The sequence below is a fragment of the Cherax quadricarinatus genome, chromosome 80, assembly GCF_038502225.1.
Source record: "Cherax quadricarinatus isolate ZL_2023a chromosome 80, ASM3850222v1, whole genome shotgun sequence".
Classification (NCBI taxonomy): Eukaryota; Metazoa; Arthropoda; class Malacostraca; order Decapoda; family Parastacidae; genus Cherax; species Cherax quadricarinatus.
The window spans coordinates 12,569,028-12,594,110 of NC_091371.1; the positions used below are offsets into that span (position 1 = coordinate 12,569,028).

The 25,083-nt window shown below is 38.1% G+C and overlaps 1 protein-coding gene across 7 annotated transcripts in view; it reads right to left on the minus strand.

Moving 5' to 3' along the window:
- Liprin-gamma (liprin protein kazrin) overlaps positions 1–25,083 on the minus strand; it is a 537,537-nt gene that overhangs the window by 77,372 nt on the left and 435,082 nt on the right. For 6 of the 7 annotated variants that reach the window (XM_070102133.1, XM_070102128.1, XM_070102127.1 and 3 more), the window contains 4 exons: positions 23,412–23,616; positions 10,490–10,588; positions 4,726–4,888; positions 3,626–3,825 (listed from right to left, as the gene is read on the minus strand). In XM_070102133.1, coding sequence (XP_069958234.1) covers positions 3,626–3,825; positions 4,726–4,888; positions 10,490–10,588; positions 23,412–23,616 — 667 coding nt within the window. The remainder of the gene's footprint in view (positions 1–3,625; positions 3,826–4,725; positions 4,889–10,489; positions 10,589–23,411; positions 23,617–25,083) is intronic. The other variant, XM_070102129.1, reaches the window with a different exon arrangement.

The window sequence follows — 25,083 nt, forward strand, 5'->3', positions numbered from 1 at the left end:
CTGATCAATAATAACCCACACTGACAGAAACACAGGAGACTGATTTATCTGTATATTTTGACTCCTTCCTAGGATTCTCTTCAGATGAAGAGAGGATCCCAGAAGGGGGGTCTCAAAGTGAACAAATCAATCAATCTTGTGTGTTTCTGTCTCCATGTAGGTTATTAATGAGTATCAATTACCATAATTACTCTATTATTAGTGCAATATTTTTATTAATACAGTGGAACCTCAAATTTCGAACTTAATCCGTTCCAGTAAGCAACTATGTGAGTACAAATAGGAAGCGCGTCTGTCTGGCGCTCAGCAGACGGAGGATCAAGCCTCCACAACGTCATGCGCTGAATGATCCCCATGGATTCAGAGCTTAACATAAATTATTAAAAATTATTATCCAGGAGCTAGTTCTAAATTTGAAAAGTTTGAAAAGCGAAGCAGTATTTCCCATGAGAAATAATAGATATACAATTAATCCATTCCAGAAACCCAAAAATATTCACAAAAAAAAATACATTTTATAGAGATTAATTACAGTTTTACATACGCACAACAAATATAGTGTACAATTATGTATTAATAAATTTAAATAAACGTATAAAATAACATTTTTACTTACCTTTATTGAGGATTGGTGATGGCATCTGGAAGATAGGGAGGAGGAGAGAAGGAGTTGGGGTTAGTGTTTGGAAAGGGAATCCCCTTCAACTTCCTTGCCTTTTCACAAATAATTGTCTCTGAAACACTATCACCTGCCATCTCTTTATCCTTGATCCACACCAGCAACAACTTCTCAACCTGATCGATTGTCTGTGGTCGCTTTTTGGTTAGCATATTAACACCTTTCGCAACATCAACTTCCTTGATTTGTTCTTTCTTTGCCAGGATAGAAGCGATGGTCGACTTGTTTTTCCTATACATCCTGGCAAGCTCAACAAGTTTCATACCACTCTCATACTTCTGTATTACAGTGGACCCTCAACCAACGATGGCATCGTATAACGTTAAATCCGACTAGCGATACATTTTAACGCAAAAATTTTGCCTCGACTAGCGCTAAAAAACTCGACCAACGCGATTCGTTCCATTCAAGACGCGTCCACATGTGGCCTGAGCGCGCCTCACTTGTCCCATGGGTGCCAGTGTTTACAAGCCAGCCACAGTGGTCGCATCCAAACATACAATCGGAACATTTCATATTATCACAGTGTTTTTAGTGATTGCACCTGCAAAATAAGTCACCATGGGTCCCAAGAAAGCTTCTAGTGCCAACCCTGTGATAAAAAGGGTGAGAATTAGTATGGAAATTAAGAAAGATTTTGAAGGGTTTGGGGCTAACCCTGAGACGCCTATGCCAGTTGTGGAATCCATTGTGCATACTTCAAAGATTAAGGAAATGTATGCAAAGTGGGTTGAACTGCAAACTTTTATGGATGAAAATCACCCTAACACAGCTATTGCAAGCCGTGCTGGTGACTGTTACAATGACAATGTTATGGCCCATTTTAGACAAATCTTAAAGGAATGGGAGGTACAGAGCTCTATGGACAGATATGTTGTGCGACAGAGGTCCAGTGACTCTCAAGCTGGTCCTAGTGGCATTAAAAGAAGAAGGGAAGTAACCCCAGAAAAGGACTTGACACCTCAAGTCCTAATTGTACATGTCTTCTTCACTTTGTGTGTATTAAAATTAATATTTCATGTGGTAAAATTTTATTTTTCAATACTTTGGGGTGTCAGGAACGGATTAATTTGATTTCTATTATTTCTTATGGGGAAAATTAACTCGACTGACGTTAATTTCGACTAACAATGAGCTCTCAGGAACGGAATAATATCGTTGGTTGAGGGTCCACTGTATTTCCTTCTTCACGTCTACGGTGTTTCTCACTTTCTTTACCACAGGGGTACCACTAGCAAGTTCTTTGGGCCTATGGTAGCTTATTTCACAGTCCCACAAGCACTAAACACTATGAGTTAATTGTAAAATGTTTGAATGAGACTGCAGGTCAGTGTTCACTCAAGCATCAACAAAGCCAGATTGGCTCAAGGCACCTGCACGGAGATGCAGACAGAGCAGGCTGGCGGACAGGTCCAGTACCCGGCGGTTTGAAAATAGGGGCGAGTTCGATAATAGGGACAAAGTTGGTTAGAAAAAAGCGGTTGATTTTCGAAGAGTTCCATAAGTGATACGTTCGAAAATGAGGTTCCACTGTATAATAATCTCAAATAACTCACTGATTAATAAATAAAGTACATAACTCTGTTATAACAGAGGGAGGGGCTGATGCTATCTGCAGTACTCTTAATATGAAATAAACATCTAGGTAATGAAAGAGGCTGCCAGTGATGGCAGCCTCTTTCATTACCTCTTTCATAATGCTACCTTATATTTTCCTAGATGCAAAAATTCACCTCTGGGAAGCTCAATTACAGAAACCTTTACTGCGTTCATAAAAATTGTCACATAAAACTGGTAAACATGCTTATTGCCTTTAAATTATAAAAAAACGACTTTATATATTAACCACTAAAAGTTGTGCAAATACTGAAAGTTTTCATTATGACTCAAATTCATTAACCCTTTCACTGCCTCATATGTAGATGTCATCCCTCTGATAACATAATGATCCAACAGGTATGTCGGATCATTATTTAGTGGGAACTATACTGTGAGTCAAGAGGTAGATGAAGCACAAGACTGTCATCAGTGGGTAAGAATAAAGTAATTGTGAATGAACTAAAGGAGACAGAGTAAAACATAAGCAATTATGTGAGGAAGGTAGGCTAGAGTGTCCAGGTAATGAGGGCGAAGCCAAAGAATTATGGGGGTAGACTTCCAGCAGGCATGCGTGAGCGTGTTTGATAGGAGTGAATGGAGACAAATGGTTTTTAATACTTGACGTGCTGTTGGAGTGTGAGCAAAGTAACATTTATGAAGGGGTTCAGGGAAACCGGCAGGCCGGACTTGAGTCCTGGAGATGGGAAGTACAGTGCCTGCACTCTGAAGGAGGGGTGTTAATGTTGCAGTTTAAAAACTGTAGTGTAAAGCACCCTTCTGGCAAGACAGTGATGGAGTGAATGATGGTGAAAGTTTTTCTTTTTCGGGCCACCCTGCCTTGGTGGGAATCGGCCAGTGTGATAAAAAAAAAAAAAAAAAAAAAAAAGATCTTAAGAATGTGGTGCTAGAGTGCACAGAAGTTTGTGGATATGGGAGGGTGGGTATGGGTGGGAAAAGGAATAACTGGCATGAAAAGACAGCATATGAGAGGTTTGTAGGATTGTACTAGAACATATAGGATTTAAGAAAGGTAGAGACTGTGCAGACCAAACAGGACTTGAATCCTAGGGGTGAGAAGTAATTGAAGATGTTGCAGTTTCAAGGGTCATCACAACCACAATGTCAATACATTTCTGCAAGACAGTGACTGAATAATGGAGAAATTGCTTCCTCTTTTTTTTTTTTTTTGGGGGGGGGGGGTCAGCCTTCACTGGTAAAAGATGGCGGGTGTTTAAAAAAAAAAAAAAAGAGAGAGAGAGAGAGAGAAACATTCACATGATAAATAGGATGGAGATAAAATAACTATACTGCATATGAAATGTACCTTATATCTTCTTTTGACCTTACCATCATAGAGTGAAGCATCAAAAGCAGCACGCTTCTTTTGTCTGGCAAATACCCTTGAGATTGATCCCCATGTCCCGCCACCTTTATGACCCTTACGTATGAGAGTGCTTGAACCTCGACCTTTGGAAGAGTCTGCTGCCTCACTCAACCTTTCACACAACTGCTCAGCTGATCGGCTCAACCCTCCTGCATTTGCACTACTGTAGATTTAGAAAAGATATATCAACACTTTAGATTACAGCTTGTATCTGAAATTAGCAAAATATTTATTCTTCAATATGAACCTAATTCTATCCAAAATACTGGGCATATTAAGTGCTTTGCAGTAGTACTTTACCCATCATATTGTAATGTTTTTCAAAGTGTACTTTTTTAAGTGTGTATGAATTTTTTAATGTTTCATTCACATAATATCTGTTAAACCATTTGACAGTAAGACTGTATGTAATTTATGTCCCCTTGTTTGTCTTGTAATGAAGTGGCAACATTTTTAAACTTGAGTGCCCATGTAGTGTGTACCAGCTTCATTATCTCTGGTCAAGAATTTACAGATTACCTAAAGATCTTTCATCCCAGCCACTGATTTATCAGTGCCACAAACAAAAGAATATCCTGAAATACTCTCTCTTCAAAAACTTTTGGTACCACCAGTATTAGACTACACATTTTGTCAGGCAATAAAAAATGTTCGCCACAATGCTGGTGAAACAATTCTTATAAAATATCAACATATTAGCATGAATCATTTAAATCATTTAAAGTTGTTTTACCAGCATTATACACCACAGCAAGTGAGTTACACATTGTTTTCTCCAGTTTCTTAGTAACTGTACTGTATAATATACCAAAACATTAGTTATTAATGACATGATAAATCATAATGATGTGGCTATAAACAACCAGCCACACGGACTGCTTGAATCTATGGCAAGCCAGTCCTAAAATACCGGGAAGTATCGCTAACCAGTGGATGGCACACTGGCCTACTAATTTAAGGACTTGCCTGCCATGGGCTCGAGCCCTGTGTATCCTATATTACATATGTTATTAACTCATATTTGAGTTTAGAAAAATACTGGCAACAACATCAAAAAGCCTACCTGTTTGCAAGTCCACTTATAGTAGGAGAATTGACAGTGGCAGCTGTGGGAGTTTGTGCACTAGTGGGAGTATTGTCTCCACTCTGTTCCTCTCGTTTTAGGCAAACTGGTGTGGCATAAAGAGGCGAGAGTGAGGGTGACTCCTTGGGGGATCCCGCACCACCTACGGGGTTGGGTAATAAACATCACTGATAAGCTAACTTTTCACATGACAACAGATGAAGCAACATGTTATATACTTATTGATCAATTACACGTTTACGATACAGTACTGTAGTATAGAGAAAACGTACTCGGGAAAAATACAAGCATACCCTAGGTGAAAAGTTAAGGAAATGCTAAAAGTTAAGAAAAAACTGATATTTAAGAAAAACTATGGCACTTATTAACACCTTCCTACATAAATCCTAGATAGCTCACATAAGAAAGGGACAACAGACAATATGAGGGATAAGACTTCAAAGAGAAGAACACCGAGGGAAAAAGAGGAAAAGGAAAAAATAGTAGGTGTTTATTCATTTTAAAGTGAATTCTAGATGCAGCAACAAAAGGGATTTATTCAGCACTTAATTTATTAAGGCTGATTTTTTTTTAAATCATCAGGATGCTGTATACACAGTCAAACCCCCAAATTTGTTAGGGCCACATTTCTAGAAGCCTCATAAATATGCAATTCATAAATAATACTAAATTATGTCAGTTTAATCAATTCTGCTTCAGACAGGGATTCATCTGGCATCTCTTTAACAGGAGCTATTCCCAGGTTTGCCTTTCAGAAAAGCAACCAATTAATCAAATTTTGCAAATTACAGAGAGCAAGAATTTGGGTGTTCAACAGTATCTAACAAGGAACCTGATATAAATACTTTACACATTGTGATTTAACTGTATGTTTAAACTGCACACTTGCATAAGGAAGTGCATTTTGAAGGGCATTTTTTATTATATACACATAAGGTTAAGGGTTTTTGTTTATTCAGGTACACTATAATGAAGAGGACAGAGAAATAGGGATGAAAGGAAGTTAAGTCATGATTTAATAACTGTGTAAAAATACATAATCACCCAAACTAGCATACAATTTCTGGGCAATTCATGCTCAAACTGTACCTGCTTAGCACATTTATAACCGTCGTGGAAGACTGATCTTTTAATTCAAGACTTATTACTGTTAAAATTTTAATGAAAATGTGTCAGCATTCCAAAACATAACTTCAGTCTGGGATGGCCCAAGACACGATGTCAGTCTGGGATGTCCCAAGACACGATGTCAGTCTGGGATGTCCCAAGACACGATGTCAGTCTGGGATGGCCCAAGACACGATGTCAGTCTGGGATGGCCCAAGACACGATGTCAGTCTAGGATGGCCCAAGACACGATGTCAGTCTGGGATGGCCCAAGACACGATGTCAGTCTGGGATGTCCCAAGACACGATGTCAGTCTGGGATGGCCCAAGACACGATGTCAGTCTGGGATGGCCCAAGACACGATGTCAGTCTAGGATGGCCCAAGACATGATGTCAGTCTGGGATGGCCCAAGACACGATGTCAGTCTGGGATGGCCCAAGACACGATGTCAGTCTGGGATGGCCCAAGACACGATGTCAGTCTGGGATGGCCCAAGACACGATGTCAGTCTGGGATGTCCCAAGACACGATGTCAGTCTGGGATGGCCCAAGACACGATGTCAGTCTGGGATGTCCCAAGACACGATGTCAGTCTGGGATGGCCCAAGACACGATGTCAGTCTGGGATGGCCCAAGACACGATGTCAGTCTGGGATGGCCCAAGACACGATGTCAGTCTGGGATGGACCAAGACACGATGTCAGTCTGGGATGGCCCAAGACACAATGTCAGTCTGGGATGGCCCAAGACACAATGTCAATCCAGGATGGCCCAAGACACAGTGTCAGTCTGGAATGGCCCAATACATGATGTCAAGTCTGGAATGGCCCAAACCAGGATGTCTCTCTGGGACAGCCGAAGTCATGATAAAACAAAACAGCATTATTTATTGTGTAAAAGCTGTATTTTTAGTGCATTTAGCAAGAAAAGTTTGATAATGAATATTGCATTTTAATTACCTAGAAATATTATGGAATATTTTTTAAAAGATGATAAATGCTGTATGCAGAATATCAAGCAATGAATGTATGGACACTTAAATATAAACAATACTAAGACTAAAAAAATCAATCTACTGGGTACTTATTGAAGACAATTGTCATGACACAAAGCCATAGCAACACCTATTCATGACAAGAGTGCATCTAAGTGCCATTACAGTGGTTGCAGTCTGGGTATGTGTACATACAATGCAGTGTCAAGGTTGTGCAATCTGGATAAGCATACATACAATTCATTTACATACTGTAATTACAAAGCTGTGCAGTTTGGTAAGGTCATATAAAAGCAGCAGTGTCAGTCAACAGAGTTACCATGCTAAGCAGTGGTTGGCATTTAACGCATGTAGTGTGGAACAGTACGCACAGTAAATCATCGATGATCTGGCAATCAGTTATTTGGTGTTTAACATCATTCAGTGGTCTATTTCAACCCAGCATATAAACAGATAATGTTAAAAGGAAATGTGTAAAAATAAAAAGGAAAAGACCATAAAAAATTATGAGATTATCCGGTGTGGATGAATATCCAGCACACCTCTACCCCTAAAGGTGCCAGATAATTGATAATCTATTGTACAACACAGTACAACTGGTAAAATTTGTCGTACATACACGAGTGGACACATTTACTAACGTCTTCATTTTCCAGCAGATTATTAGGGAGCTAGACAGAGTTGCCATTCATAAGATAATATAAACATTATATAATCATAACTTGAGATTATTACATTTTCTTTCTAAGTATTTTATTGAGAAATGATTTCTGCCAAAATAAAAAAAACACAGCATATTTAATTCACTAATTTCTCAAACCAGACTAAAAATTTGTGAAAAATACCAAAATGCATGAAGAAGTAGAAAGTTGGGAAAAATGCACCCATGCAAAATGACCTACAAAAAACTTCTTAAATGAGCAAAAGATTGAAAAATTGTAATTATTATTACTGTATTTTATATTCATGGGGAAGCGCTAAACCCTTTGGGATGACACAGCACCTGAGGAATGGGAAACAGTCAGGTTTTATCCAAGAAAGGGGAGGGTAGCTCCAATTTCTTGGATCAAGAGCACTTCACCAGTATCAAGGCACTTTCGAAGTATAGCAAACAGCAAATGATATAGAAAGAAACAAGATTAAATGTGGAATATAACAAAACAGAAGCTCGATATTGTCCCAAGTGTATATTAGTGACCTGACTAAAGGAATATATTGTACTCCTACATATTCTTTACACAGGATGACAAAATAATGAGAATACAAATTGAAGAAGATACAAGAAGGTTACAAAAAGAGGACACTCGCACTCAAGGAATACTGTAGTCTAATAAATGAGTAATAAAGTTTAACCCCAGGGGTAAAAAAGCAAAGTTATGAAGATGTGGGAACAATGACTGAGTAATATTTGGAGCATTAAAAAAAAATCACAAACAGGTAAAAAAACCTAGGACTTACCATTATATGGAACCTATGCTTTGAAGTACACCAACAAGATAACATCAGCAGCACAGGCTAAGTCTACAAACACAAGAGTGGCATTCATGAACTTAAGGCACATTCAAAACACAATTTACCTCACAAGTGCAACCCTTACTTGAGTATAAAATACCTAGATAGAACCCTCACCTAGTAAAACACAAAGTGAAACTCAAGAAAGTCAGAGTGCATCCAGACTGGAACCTGAGCTGAGAAAAATGAGGAATGAAGAAAAATAAGAACTAGGTCCTCCGTCACCTAGAGAAACAAACAACTAGATGGGCAATGATAATGACCAGATCTTGCTCTACCTGTATGCTAAAAAAATGCTTCAGCCTTAGGTCCATCATATTTTTTAGGCCCTAATTTATTTAAGGGAAGATAAATAAATCTCAAAACATAGCAAATTTTTTTTCTCATATCTAGCAAATACATTGTACAAATTTATTCATTTTTTTCTGAAGTGGGCTTCCCATTTCTAATTATTTTTTTCATTTTGCATTACTTTCCATACTGTACTAGAACTACAGTAAATGAGTCGTTACATCACATCTTTCTTGTTGTCTAGAAAATTGTTGGACATCAATGACATTCATGAGTTTGCTAGTTTTTACCAATCTTAAATTTCTACATATATACAGTACTGCATTTACATAGTACAATGAGATAAAGAGGGTGGTAAGAGAGAAAAAAGTTAGCATATGAGAGGCTTTTACAATGCAGATGTGATATATGAAGGACAGAAGACAAAAAGAGAGAGAAAACAAAGGTTAAAATTCGAGAGGGAATGAAGAATGGGCAAGGATTAATCAGCAAATTTTACTTAAAATGAGAAAAAGTTTAAGAGTGAGATAAACAAGTTGAGAGGAAGAGGAAGTAGTGATTTCAGTCATTGTGCAGAGATGTTTAATATCTTGAAGGAGTAAGGAAGAACCAGATGTGAGTGTGGGGAAATGCATGAGGCAGTGGAAAGAAAGGGGAGTAAAATAGCTGGGAAACATGGAATTAAATAGACATTACTATTTCATGTTTCTTCACATTTTTTGGTGTTTTTTATATTATTTGAATAAATAAGTCACCATGGGGCCTAAGAGGGTTAGTGACAACAGCTAACCAAATCGAAAATTGGTTGGGAAAAATCCATTCTGTACTCAAACAGATAGGCACTCGAACAGCCTTCTGGAACCAATTAAGTTTGAGTGCTGAGGTTCCACTGTATATGCATGACAGAAGGGCGGGCACACAAGGACTTGAACATGGCATACACAGTTCCTTTGTAAAAGAAAAAAGTGGACAATATATGGAATAACTCACAGGAAAGTAAGCCTATGGGAAGTAGAGTCGGTGCCTGCACTATGAAGAAGAATTGGGAATATTTGCAGTTTGGAGGGGCATCTGAACTGTAGTATTGGCAAAAATGCTTCTTCTTTTAGGTTATCCTGCCTCAGTGGGCAGACAAAAGTTAAAAAAAATAAAAGAAGCCTTTTAAGTATACTAGGCAGTGTATGGTAAACAGGTACATGTGCAACTAATGAGACATTTTATTTTGGCTACATTTCGTTCTCCAGGAGTTTTGTCAAGCCAATATAAGCAATGCAAGGATGGATGCAGAAGCACACAAGCATTGCAGTAGGTCTACTGGCCAATGGCAGTGGTAACAGAAATAGTAGTAGCAGAGGTGACTTTTAGTTGTGCAGTAGCAGCAACCTGCACTCTAAAAGGAGTGGTGAGGAAGTTGCAGTTTGGAGAGTCATCTAAATTGTTATGTCAGCATGGTTCTTACAAGGTAGTAATTGAATTAAAGATACTGGATGAATTCCCTCTTTTTTTTTGGGGGGGGGGGAGGGGAGGGGCACTACCTTACCTAAGTAGGAGATGGCCAGTGTGTTTAAAAATAAATGGCAATATGTAAGAATATCAACAAATGTCACAATTCATTACCCAAGAAGTTTTATAATCTCCTCATCACCTCATAATGCAAGCTGGGACAATGCCAGGTGCAGGTCAGAGGTTTTCCATACCTGCTTATATATGCTCAAAGGATCAACACTAGTTTTCATGCAACACAAAACTAACAAGAATAACAACTGTCACAGTATTTGTGGGTACAAACTCAGCCCAACAGAAACAGATTTCGCAAGAAATCTCTAAGGTGACGTACATGCATAATAGTAGTACTGAGAAACAGCAGTGGCTGAGGAGCAGACTGATAGCGAATCACAGTCCAGAAAGCCTCGCTCCACAGTAATGGTAGGGGTGCCTAGATGGAATGCAGAGAATACTCAATTACAAGGGAAGTGAACAATGGGAGCCAAAACAAAATCACATTAATTGGGACTGGGAACGAGGAAGGGGGGGATATAAGCCACAGAGAATGTACTGTACTGCTTTTTATTTTACAGTTTTAGAATCAATGTGCAATACTTTCAAGTAAAGTTATCCAGCTTCTGAGGAGCAGGAGTTCAAGATTTTTATTAACATATCTAAAGTAAGCCATATCTATTTCAAGTAGATGAAAATACATTTTAACTGGAACCATAACTACACACAGATTTGGAAAGAAATCATTTGCATCCATTGTGTACATACACCTGGTACTCCCTGCCAAGAGAGCCGTGCATAAACAAAAAAATACAGTACATATTAGCAGGGACAAGTACAGTTTTCTTGTACAAGTAAATATTACATTGCATAGAAAATTAAAGAACTGCTACTACAACGTAATCTAAATGCTAAGCACACAACCCAGTAAGGTTACTGTGTGAAAATTCTGTCAAAACAAAATTTAGATATTGCATACAAAAATGTATGATTTTTTCCTAATGTAAAAATCAATTCACGGAACACAACTTTTAGCCACACGGAGTTAATTAATTTCACAGCACAACTCTAACAAATGCAATAAAGCACACTAGACTTTACTTTAATGTAATTTTCTAAATGTAGCACAAGATGTACTGCACAGAATTAACAACCTGTGCTAATATGGAACAGTACTATATAATATATACATTATTTATAAATTTATAACTATCCATTTACAGCATAAGTTATTTACTAGTGTGTAGGGTAGTTCATGCTGAATTTTACATATACCATTTTATTAATATTGTACAGGTCCACCACCACAAATCCAGCATCAATGGGACCTGTAGTGTGTTGGATTATTGAGTTTGCTGAATTACAGAGTGATTAGGTTAGAATACACTTAATAAAGTTAACCAACTTGACTTACACAAGAAAGTTCACTGAACATTGGCAAAAATTGAACATTACCGCTACTTTGAACTCAATTTCAAGGTGCTTTTTGTCGTGAAACCAATCAAAATTATGTCTATTTCTGTAATATATCTTCCATTCTATTAAATAAAACCAAAAAAATAAGAATACAACCATAAAAACCATATGAAAATATACCGCTAAGGGGAGGCTAATGACTGAGAAGTGAACTCTGTTATTTATTGTCTGATTTTTTTTTCATTTTTGATTTACGTTAAGAAGTATCTTTCCATCATATACTGCCCAAGTTTCAATAAGATAGCCCAACAAACAAGTGAGAAAAAATATTTAACAAAAATCATATATGGCAAGCCCAAGCCAGGTACTCGAAATAATCCACTTTGACTTTTTTTGGGTTATCCTCGGTTCTCTATACATACGCTGCTATGTATGATAATCTATGTAACTATATTTGTGTATACCTGAATAAACTTACTTCTATTCTGTCGACCGAGTACAAGAAACCGCCCATTCACCTATTTCATCTACCCAATAAAGTGGTCAGAAATTGGCAATTTGGCCTATTTCACACAAATTTCAAAAGATGCCAATTTCAAAATAGGGTCCAGAATAAACAATGCAGACATTCCTGGCACTAAAATAACATTTTCTCTGTTCATTAGTCATGGCTCCAGGCCCCTCTTATATTACTCTTGCTTACCATTTAGAATTTTTATTCACACAAAAAAAGATTTACTCTTATGCAGACTACTGCATTATTGTAATAATTGTAAAAATAATGTCAATCCATTCGTGACTGCGTATTAGAATTTGGACTGGCAGGCGGACACATATTGGACGGTGACGTCATTTGTTTACTCTTGAACATCACCAAAGAATCGAACATTTCCGCTACTTTGAGCTCAATTTCAAGGTACTTTTCGTCATGAAACCAATCAAAAGCATATCTATTTCTATAATATATCTTACATTCTATCAAATGAGACCAAAAAAACTAGAATACAGCCATAAAAACCATACAAAAATATACTGCTAAGGAACAACTAATGGCTGAGAAGTGAACTCTGTTATTTATCGTCCAATTTCTTTCATTTTTAGTGTATGTTAAGAAGCATCTTTCCATCATACATTGCCCAAGTTTCAATAAGGTAGCCCAACAAACAACTGAAAAAAAAAATTATTTACCAAAAAACATACATATGGCAAGCCGAAGCCAGGTACTAGAAATAAGTCACTTTGTCTGACTTTTTAGGTTATCCTAGGTTCTCTACATATATGCTGCTATGTATGATAATCTATGTAGAGAAAATATCATTTTTGTTTAAGTTTTATGGTGCACTGCGAGTTAGCCCTGTGCTATACTCTGTACTTGTATACCATATCCTCTTCATACCTCTGTCGAACCGTTTGGTATTACGCCAAATATTATTCATTCTGGTGTATTTAACATGTTTTTATGTTATTTATATCATTCATTATGTCATATTAGATCAACTGTGATAGGCATATAAGCCTAAGTGTTGATATTGGCGTAATAACAAAGCATATTCCCCTGCATCACGAAACCGAGATCATGGCAACTTACAGTGGCTTCAAACCCACCTTATCTTTTATGGACAATGTACTGTGCATGTGCTTTACACAACGAGAAGCATTTCTTTTATTCGTTGGAACCATGGCTAGGGCTAAAAGCAGGTTATAACAATAAATGGAGAAAAAGAAACTGGAATGACTTATGCAGCAAGTAGCACCACCAAACAGTACCAGCAGGTTGGTGTGGCAACCCTGGAAATTTGAAATTATGCTAGCTGAAATTAGTGCTGAATAACTGATGGAACTGGATGTCTGACTGCCAGATTTGTGATGGAAGACTTGTACTATATAAAATTTTTGAATTCAATTGTAACTAAAAAAAATAAATCAGAATTGGCACTTGCTTGCATTAGAGAGAGAAAAAGAAAGATAAATATTTCTCAGAAAGAGCTGAGACAATAATGGAACCTCAGACAAAAATGAAGACAGAACAAGCAAAATCCAGTGGTCACTCAATTATCTGACCTACAAGATTGACAATAAAATTTATGAATACCCCATACCTGTAATCAATATTTTTTACCCTTCAATAATTACAACAAGATACATAAAGTATATTTGCATATATTTTTATATCAAATTCATCTAAACTTACTTAAATATAGCACAAAATGACCATAAAAATCCTAATTCCATATTACAGTAGACTAGGATCCCCATATCCGTGGGGATACGTTCCAAGGACCTGCAATGGATACTGAAACCATGGATAGTAGCTAACTCTATATATAAGTCATTTTTCATTTACATACATACCTATTTATAAAGTTTAATTGATAAATTATGCACAATAAGTGAAGAATTATCATTTCAAAACTTCTCTTAGGCTTTGAACAACTTCCACCATCACTACTTTTGCACTTTGAGGGTTATTTTCAGGCCATGGCTAACTGCGGATAACTGAAACCACAGATACACGACCCACAAATACAGGGGTTCCACTGTATAGTAAAACATACTGCATAATATAAATAAAACATGTTTCTTAACCATTACAAAAAAAATGTAGTACAGTGGATCCTCAACCAATGGCATTAATCCGTTCCAGAGGGCTGCCGTTGGTCGAAATTGCCGTTGGTTGAGTTAATTTTCCCCATAAGAAATAATGGAAATAGAATTAATCCGTTCCTGACACCCCAAAGTCCGAAAAAAATATTTTACGTGAAATATGCAATTCCTTATATGGAAAGGAATGGGACATGCAAAATAAACAATAATTAAATACCACTTACCTTTATTGTGGAGTTGTTGATGAATGATGTGCCAGCAGCAGGGGAGATTCAGAATTGTCTATTGCTTGGAAGGAGAATCCCCTTCCAGAAGGACTTCAGGTATCAAGTCCTTTGGTGGGGTTACCTCCCTCCTTGGTTTTTTAATGCCACTAGGACCAGCTTGAGAGTCACTGGACCCCTATCGCACAAAATAGCTGTCCAGAGAGCTCTGTTTCTCACGGGCCATTAGGATTTCCCTAAAATGGGACACAAGAGTCATTGTACATGTTGCCAACACAGCTTGTAACTTCGGTGACAGGATAAAATTCTTCAATAAATGCTTGCACCTTTGAAAACATTGAACACATTTCCCCTAATCCTTGATGAAGTCATCTTCTTCTGTCTCTCTTTATCCTGCTCCGAAAAACATTCCTGAGATGTGATCTGTTGCTGTTTCTCCTGAAGCTCTTGCAGGTCTGCAATGGTTAGTTCTTCCTCGTCGTTCTGCACCAACTCTTCCACTTCCTCGTCACAAACCTCCAACCCCAAGGACTTCCCCAATGACACACACAATAGCTTCCACTACTGGCATAGCCCTTTGGAGGTTAGCCCCAAACCCTTCAACATCCCTCTGTTCTACACATTTGGCCACAGTTTCCTCCAAGCAGAGTTCAAGGCCCTCTTAGTCACTCCCTCCCAAGCCTTACCTATAAGGTTTACACAACTGAGGATATTGAAGAATCTTTCCAAAACTCTCTTAGGGTCAACTGAGTGTCTGAGGTCACTTCAAAGCACTTTTGAAACACTGCTTTTGTGTAGAGTTTTTTGAAATTTGAAATGACCTGCTGGTCCATGGGCTGGAGGAGTGGAGTTGTATTAGGAGGCAAAAACTTCACCTTAATGAAACCAAACCCCCTGCAATTTCCTCCTGCAAGTCGTGAGGATGAGCAGGAGCATTGTCCATTACCAGGAGGCACTTGAGTGGCAATTTCTTTTCCTGGAGGTATTTTGTCACAGTGGGGCCAAACACACCATAAAACCAGTCCAAGAAAAATACCCTAGTGGCCCATGCCTTACTGTTTGAGCTCCACAGCACACAAAAATTACCCTTGACGATATTGCTTTTCCTGAACACTCTGGGAGTTTCAGAGTGATACACCAATAAAGGCTTCACTTTGCAATCACCACTAGCATTACTACACAACATTATTGTCAGCCTGTCTTTCATAGGCTTATGTCCTGGGAGTGCCTTTTCCTCCTGAGTAATGTAGGTCCTGTTTGGCCTTTTCTTCCAAAACAGACCTCTTTCATCACAATTAAACACTTGTTCAGGTTTTAGGTTTTCAGTCTGTATGTATTCCTTAAAGTCCTTCGCATATTTTTCAGCTGCATTTTTGTCTGAACTGGCTGCCTCACCATGCCTTACCACACTGTGTATGCCGCTACAAATCTTAAATCTCTCAAACCAGCCTTTGCTGGCCTTAAATTTATCATTAGCAGCACTATTTTGAGGCATTTTCTTAATGAGATCATCATGCAACTTCCTTGCCTTTTCACAAATTATAGACTGAGAAACACTATCACCTGATAATTGTTTTTCATTTATCCATACCAATAACAGTTTCTCTACCTCTTCAACTATTTGTGGTCTCCGTTTTGAAAACATACTTGAGCCTTTCGCAACAACAGCTTCCTTGATTGCCTGTCTGTTCGCCAAGGTAGTACTGATGGTTGAATGTGATTTGTTGTATTGCCTTTCCAACTCAGCCATACGCACTCCACTCTCGCATTTTTCAACGATCTCCTTCATTTCCATTGTAATTCTCACCCTTTTTAACACAGGCTTGGCATTAGAAGCTGTCTTGGGACCCATGGTGGCTTATTTAGCAGTTACAAGCTCTAGAAATAGTGGAATAATCTAAAATATATGGGAGGCACATGTGGAAACAAACTGCAACAGCTTGTAAACGATGGTACACCAACTCTTGGAGTGGCTGGGCCCGCTCAGGCCACGCTCCGGGCACATCGACACTTCCGGACAAACGTCGTTGGTTAAGTTTTTCGCCACTGGTTAAGGCAGTTTTTCTATGGCAAAAAGCGCCATGAGACAAAATTGCCATTACTTAATGCCGCCGTTAGTTGAGGGTCGATTGAATACGATACAAAACCACCACCAGCATGCAAAATAATTTTAAGAAAGCAATGAATGAAACTGTGATCATCCTCTGTATTACAGTCATAAGAGGAATACTAAACCCATAGTGGGTCATACAGTGCCTGGAGACTGAGAGGCAATCAGATTCAGTCTAAGGAAGGAGAAATCAGCTCCATTTTCTTGGACCTAGAGCCCTTCAATATTTCTTGACCAATCTGTACCTAAGAAATATTTGTCCACCAAATTCATCAAACATGCAAAAAATAAATGCTTTTCATAAAAATGAGAAAAAATAAATAAAATCCTCAAACAGCTTCATAAAAATACAAAAATAATGCACATTTACTGACAAATCTGTAGTGAACAAATACCGGATAAGCCCGCCACATACTAAACTCAAAAGCAATACAGAGTATTCAAAAAAATCGATGTACCTCAAAAGGAAATGAATGAAAAACACAATAAAGGAAATCAATCCTCTGACAGATTGAAAAAAAAAAACATAATCCATTTTTTCATATATATCAAAGAATAATGAACTCTCCATACTTGCAAAAACTAAATATACCTGTATATGTACAATATGGGTGTGAAGCTTGGGTGGTAAATGCAGCAGCGAGGAGACGGTTGGAGGCAGTGGAGATGTCCTGTCTAAGGGCAATGTGTGGTGTAAATATTATGCAGAAAATTCGGAGTGTGGAAATTAGGAAAAGGTGTGGAGTTAATAAAAGTATTAGTCAGAGGGCAGAAGAGGGGTTGTCGTTGTGTAAAGGTAGAAAGTTGAAAGTGAACATAGAAAAGAATAAGGTGATGAGGGTATCAAATGATTTAGATAAAGAAAAATTGGATATCAAATTGGGGAGGAGGAGTATGGAAGAAGTGAATGTTTTCAGATACTTGGGAGTTGACGTGTCGGCGGATGGATTTATGAAGGATGAGGTTAATCATAGAATTGATGAGGGAAAAAAGGTGAGTGGTGCATTGAGGTATATGTGGAGTCAAAAAACGTTATCTATGGAGGCAAAGAAGGGAATGTATGAAAGTATAGTAGTACCAACACTCTTATATGGATGTGAAGCTTGGGTGGTAAATGCAGCAGCGAGGAGACGGTTGGAGGCAGTGGAGATGTCCTGTCTAAGGGCAATGTGTGGTGTAAATATTATGCAGAAAATTCGGAGTGTGGAAATTAGGAGAAGGTGTGGAGTTAATAAAAGCATTAGTCAGAGGGCAGAAGAGGGGTTGTTGAGGTGGTTTGGTCATTTAGAGAGAATGGATCAAAGTAGAAAGACATGGAAAGCATATAAATCTATAGGGGAAGGAAGGAGGGGTAGGGGTCGTCCTCGAAAGGGTTGGAAAGAGGGGGTAAAGGAGGTTTTGTGGGCGAGGGGCTTGGACTTCCAGCAAGCGTGCATGAGCGTGTTAGATAGGAGTGAATGGAGACGAATGATACTTGGGACCTGACGATCTGTTGGAGTGTGAGCAGGGTAATATTTAGTGAAGGGATTCAGGGAAACCGGTTATTTTCATATAGTCGGACTTGAGTCCTGGAAATGGGAAGTACACTGCCTGCACTTTAAAGGAGGGGTTTGGGATATTGGCAGTTTGGAGGGATATGTTGTGTATCTTTATACGTATATGATTCTAAACTGTTGTATTCTGAGCACCTCTGCAAAAGCAGTGATAATGTGTGAGTGTGGCGAAAGTGTTGAATGATGATGAAAGTATTTTCTTTTTGGGGATTTTCTTTCTTTTTTGGGTCACCCTGCCTCGGTGGGAGACAGCCGACTTGTTGAAAAAAAAAAAAAAAAAATTCAGGGAAACTGGTTATTTTCATATAGTCGGACTTGAGTCCTGGAAATGGGAAGTACAATGCCTGCACTCTAAAGGAGGGGTTCAGGATATTGGCAGTTTGGAGGGATATGTTGTGTATCTTTATACGTATATGCTTCTAAACTGTTGTATTCTGAGCATCTCTCCAAAAACAGTGATAATGTGTGAGTGTGGTGAAAGTGTTGAATGATGATGAAAGTATTTTCTTTCTTTTTTGGGTCACCCTGCCTCGGTGGGAGACGGCAGACTTGTTGAAAAAAAAAAAAATGTACAATAAATCAATGAAGTTGTCAAAAATAGAAAACAAAAATCAAGTTACAACAAGCCCAAGATCTAGAGAGGAAACTCTGAATGACGATTCAGTCTATCTTGGCCAATATTAAAATGGAGTGAGATAGAGTTCAAAACTTTCTCTCTACATTATGGGTCAGTTGTGAATTCTTCCATCCATGGTACTGTGACCTTATTCTTAAAAAAAAAAAAGTCCAGCAAAAGAGGCAGAGCCAAGAGCTGAGAGTTGACTCCTGCAGCTACATATAGAAAAGTACATACCTTAACAGAGATACACTTGCTGTCTCCTAGAATCCACTGAAAGCACTTTTCTCTTCCTCTTACCACTTACAGACTTATTAGTGTTGCTCCTAGACATTTTTAATATAAAAGATGCAATTTACTTGAAATACATGAAAGTTTAGCATATAAACCTTTAACCAGAGATGCACACACCTCGCTGAATTAAAAATTAGTGAAAGTAAAACTACAAAATTACTGAAGAACTGAAAATATAAACCACAGAATTGATGAGGGGAAGGTGAGTGAAGCATTGAGGCATCTGAAGAGACAAAGACTTTTATCCATGGAGGCAAAAAATAGAATGTACCACTGTACCAACACTATTATATAGGCAAGCAGCATGAATTTGGAGTGTTACACTGAGGAGGAGGCTGGAGGCAATGGAGATGTGTATGAGGAAAATGAATGGTGTAAATATTATGCAGAGAATTCAGATGAGCCTGTAATTGTTTTACATGATGGTAGGATTACTGGTATCCATTTTTCTGTCTCAAATATGCAAGGTTTCAGGTACGTCTTGCTACTTCTACTTACACTTAGGTCACACTACACATACATGTTTTTTTTTATTTTTTTTCAACAAGTCGGCCGTCTCCCACCGAGGCAGGGTGACCCAAAAAAGAAAGAAAATCCCCAAAAAGAAAATACTTTCATCATCATTCAACACTTTCACCACACTCGCACATTATCACTGTTTTTGCAGAGGTGCTCAGAATACAACAGTCTAGAAGCATACACATATAAAGATACACAACATATCCCTCCAAACTGCCAATATCCCAAACCCCTCCTTTAAAGTGCAGGCATTGTACTTCCCATTTCCAGGACTCAAGTCCGACTATATGAAAATAACCGGTTTCCCTGAATCCCTTCACTAAATATTACCCTGCTCACACTCCAACAGATCGTCAGGTCCCAAGTACCATTCGTCTCCATTCACTCCTATCCAACACGCTCACGCACGCTTGCTGGAAGTCCAAGCCCCTTACCCACAAAACCTCCTTTACCCCCTCTCTCCAACCCTTTCGAGGACGACCCCTACCCCGCCTTCCTTCCCCTATAGATTTATATGCTTTCCATGTCATTCTACTTTGATCCATTCTCTCTAAATGACCAAACCACCTCAACAACCCCTCTTCTGCCCTCTGACTAATACTTTTATTAACTCCACACCTTCTCCTAATTTCCACACTCCAAATTTTCTGCATAATATTTACACCACACATTGCCCTTAAACAGGACATCTCCACTGCCTCCAACCGTCTCCTCGCTGCTGCATTTACCACCCAAGCTTCACACCCATATAAGAGTGTTGGTACTACTATACTTTCATACATTCCCTTCTTTGCCTCCATAGATAACGTTTTTTGACTCCACATATACCTCAACGCACCACTCACCTTACATGTACAAGCATATATATACACACCCCTCTGGGTTTTCTTCTATTTTTCTTTCTAGTTCTTATTCTTGTTTAATTCCTCTTATCTCCATGGGGAAGTGGAATAGAATTCTTCCTCTGTAAGCCATGTGTGTTGTAAGAGGCGACTAAAATTCCGGGAGCAAGGGGCTAGTAACCTCTTTTCCTGTATATATTACTAAATGTAAAAGGAGAAACTTTTGTTTTTCCTTTTGGGCCACCCTGCCTTGGTGGGATACGGCCGGTGTGTGTTGAAAGAAAGAATTCAGATGAGGGGTTATTGAGGTGGTTTGGTCATCTGGAGAGGATGGGCAAAACAAGAAGGCTAGAAAGATGTATAAATCTAAGATGGAGAGAAGGAGGGATAGGGGTCATTCCAGAAAAGAGTGAAGGGAGTGGGGGTAAAGGAAGTTTTTTTTGAGTGTTACGAGCATAGACATCCAACAGGCATATGCGATCATGTTAGATACGAATGGAGAAGTGGGTTTTAAGACAACGTGCTGTTGGAATGTGAATAAGGTAACACTTATGAAGGGATTCTGAGACACTGGTAAGCGAGATTTAAGTCCAGGAGGTGGGTAGTACAGTGCCTGCACTCTGAAATCAGAGGGGTGGGGATGCTGCAATTTGAATGGCCATCTGACTTGTGATGTCATCCCACTTCTGGCAAGACAATAATTTAATGAGTGACAGTGAAAGTGTTTCCTCTTTATTGGATCACCCTACCGCCATTATAGTTTCTTGTCCGGCAAAGGGGTCAGGATGGCTTGGGCATTTCAGAAAGACGAAACAATTTAGGCTAACCAAGAGAATATATAAATCTGGGGTGGATGGAAGGTGGTGTAGGGAATGTTCCAGTTAGGGCTGCACAAAAATGTGAAGGTTTGACAGGTACAGGCTTGAGCATCCAGCAGGCCAAAGTACTGGTATCAGTATCAGGGGTATTAGCTACTTTTATGGTATTGTTATCGGTGAAAAAGTTGCAAATACAAATATAAATACAAATACAGTTTATTTCTTTGCTAAGGTTACAATACGTAATTTATATTTTATAAAGTGTTAAGTACAAAGAAAGCCACTAACACGTCTGGACATTTTATAAATACAGCATTACACGTGCTTTAAAATAGTAAAATTAACAATGTCTCATGACTACGAGGGTTACCCACATACACAGTTGATGACCGACCTTTTTTCAGTAGTTAATACCAAGGGTTTCAGTAAATTTTTGAAAAAAAAAAAAATGGAACCCAACTATGAACTTCCAAGCAGGAAGTATTTTAGAAACATTTTTGTCCCCTCCACTCACTCATCTGCCATAAAAAAGTAAAGAATAGAGTGGAAGAAATGGAATTTATTAGTCTGACCACAGATACTGTACAGATGAGTGTACTGACTTTGTCAAGAAAACTGTTGTCCTTCAGAGTGATTCTATTTCCTGAAGCCAAAATAGCAGTGTATATCAATGAGATTATTCAAGAGTAAGCAAACAAACTTCATTTCCATAAAGAGGAATACAATATATTATACAATCAGGGAGACTGACATAAATTACTGCTTTATAGAAAGCCCCTTAAAGCTAAATTATGCATGAATTCCACATATCAAACTTCCAAACTTCATTTGGCAGCACAGGATAATGGTGCCAAAGATGCCAAAGGTATTGAGAGAATAGAATACAACAGTTTGCCATGCTTTCTACATGCACTTCAATTAGTCCATGATTGTATTCTGGAGCAGAGAATAATAAAACATCACTGCTAACTTAAGGAAGGCCCCACTTATACATCAGGTTAGGTTCCAGGTTACTGTTGTAAAGCAAAAATTGCTGTAAAGTGAAATATAGCCTTTTTTCACTTTCAAAATACATATAAAAGCCTATCATATATTAAGTGAGCAATAGAGCTAGGCCTAAAAAAAAAAATGCATATACGGTACACTACTTAAACTTAAAATATTTTCATCCTTAGCTTATAATGAGTGGTGAATATATTTATTGTAGGAAGTCTGAATAAATGAAGAATGGGTATACAGCCTCTCCTCACTTAGCAACGTACTTGTTTACCGATGCCTCGGATTTACGATGGGCTCCCTGACCAGCATTCATACCTAAATAATGTATATTAGAGCTGATTTCCTCTATTCTGTTTATTTCAATATACAGTACACTACTGTATAAACATTTAAAAATATACCAGAAATGTTATAAATGGTGCAAAGGTGACATTAAAACAATATCAATGATGGTTGACATAAACTCACTACCATTATAGTATGTTCCTCACTTAGCAACTAATTCATTTAACAATGTTGTCTTAGGAATGGAACTCTGTCGTTAAGTGAGGAGAGGCTGCAATTTAAAATCACTGTAACAGCAAAACGCCATAAAGTGGGGCCCTCCTGTATAGGCAAATATTGATCCACTTCAATCACTCTCCTCTAGGCTATTTAATGTCTAATGAGCAATAGAAATCATAATTTTAAAAACTGAAAAGTATAGGTACCACTACTGGCCTAAATGCATCTATGAAGGAATGCAGAGGAAACCAGCTAGACTTGTATTCTGGAGGTTGGAAGTATAACACTTGGGAATGTTGTGGTTTGATGGAACATTTGAACTATGATGTCCAAGCACTTTAGGAAAGACAGTTAGGAATGAGTGATGATAAAATGTGTTTTTCTTCTTATGGCCACTCTGCCTTGGTGGAAAATGGCCAGTGTAAAAAAAGAAATCAGTAAAAGCCTGGTTGATCAAACCCTGGTCATGGACCAGACCACGGGGGCTTTGATCCCCAGAACATCCTCCCAGTGTGTTTGGAGTGTTTTCCTTCTCTACTTTTCTCAATCCCACCTGCCTCAGTGTAAGACATCCGTTGTATTGAAAAATAAAACCTACACTAAAAATGCCATAGCAAGTTTGGTGCTAATTAGTATATACTATTTCATCTTACACACGAAATAAAAAAACCTTACTGGTAAATAAAAGTACGGATATTAAAAGTAAATAAGTAAAGATTTTAAACAACTCTTCCCTATGTCATTACTCAAACAAACGACTTACCATCATGACTAGCAGTTGACTCTCGATCACTTGAAAGCCTTACACCAGAGTCTGCTGATGACCCACGGCCATTTGGGGTAGGAGTTGGCGTTGAAAGTGGCAAGGGTGAACATGCAGGTGTGGAAGCTGTAGGAGTAGTTAGTCCATTAGTCCTGACAGACTCTGCATCACTGTAGTATCCCACAGAGGTGAGCTGCTTATGGACCTGAAAATTTCATTTGGAAATATAAAACATGATATATACAAATCTACATTTTTTATAGTTATAAACTTCCAATTTTTATAGAAAATTAAATGACTTGTTCATCAACATACACAACCATAAGCTATGTAATGTCTCGTGCTTCAATTTTTAATAAGAATATGTTTTCAAATTACAAGAACCTTTGAGCAAAGCAGAGAAAACTCTGAATTTTAAATTTTGTAACTAATTTTTCACCCTGTTACCCCCGCCAATAAAGTAAATACTTACATAAATTAGCTATAATAATGATGATAGTTACTAAGTTTCCAACTAAAACATTCATAGTATTAAGGAAAGTCAAGGAGAGACTGAGACACACACAGACACACACACACAGACACACACACACAGACACACACACACACACACACACACACACACACACACACACACACACACACACACACACACACACACACACACACACACACACACACACTGCTTCAGTGGTGAATTACCCTTTGAATCTTGACAAATTATCAAAGGCTGGCAAATGTTTTTCAAAGTATCAAGACCTATGAAGAAAAGGAATAAGACCAAGGAGTCAGACTAAAGTATTCTTTTTATTACCCTAGAAATTAGCAGCAGCTATAACACACAAAAATCTAAGAATTATTAAATGGGATTTTAATTACAATGACTAATTCACTGTCTATTATAAATCCCTTATATAATCCTTTCTGGACTGCTGCATATAACAGTGGAGACCGCATATACTTCACTAAAGAAACTTCCATGAAGTGATAATATCCCAAAGATGTCACCATGAAAACCAGGACAGACAAGGTATCAAACTAATAAATACTCAAAAAGGCAAAAAAGATTTATATTGCAGATCAAACGGTCTATTCTTCAGGCAGACTTTGCAAACCATTTTTTTTAAAACAGACCAGCCATCTCCCACCCAGGAAAGTGGTTGACAGCCAGTCTCCCAGGAAATACAGTATATTTACATGCAGAAGAGACAATGCTGAGATATAGTTAAGAAAAATAATAGGATGGTTAAGAGGATATATAAAGGTGAAGAAGGGTCAAAAAAAAAAAGAATAAAGCATTAACCCTTTGAGGGTCGACAGGCCCTCTCCGAAACTCGTTCTCAGGGTCGGCCAAATTTAAAAAAAAAAAAAAATTATTTTCTCTTATGAAAAGATAGAGAATCTTTTCCCGATCATAACGACACCAAAAGTTTGAAATTTGATAGAAAACTTACGGAATTATGCTCTCGCAAAGTTAGCGGTCTCGGCGATGTTTACGCATCGGCGATTTTGCCCACTTTGAGCCCCATTTTCGGCCAATTTCACTGTACTAGTCGACAAAAAACATGAATATTTCGCTAGAACTCCATCTTTTCTATCGAATGGGTGCAAGAAACTACCCATTTATAAATTCAACTATCCAGTACAGTGGTCAGAATTTAGCAATTTTGCC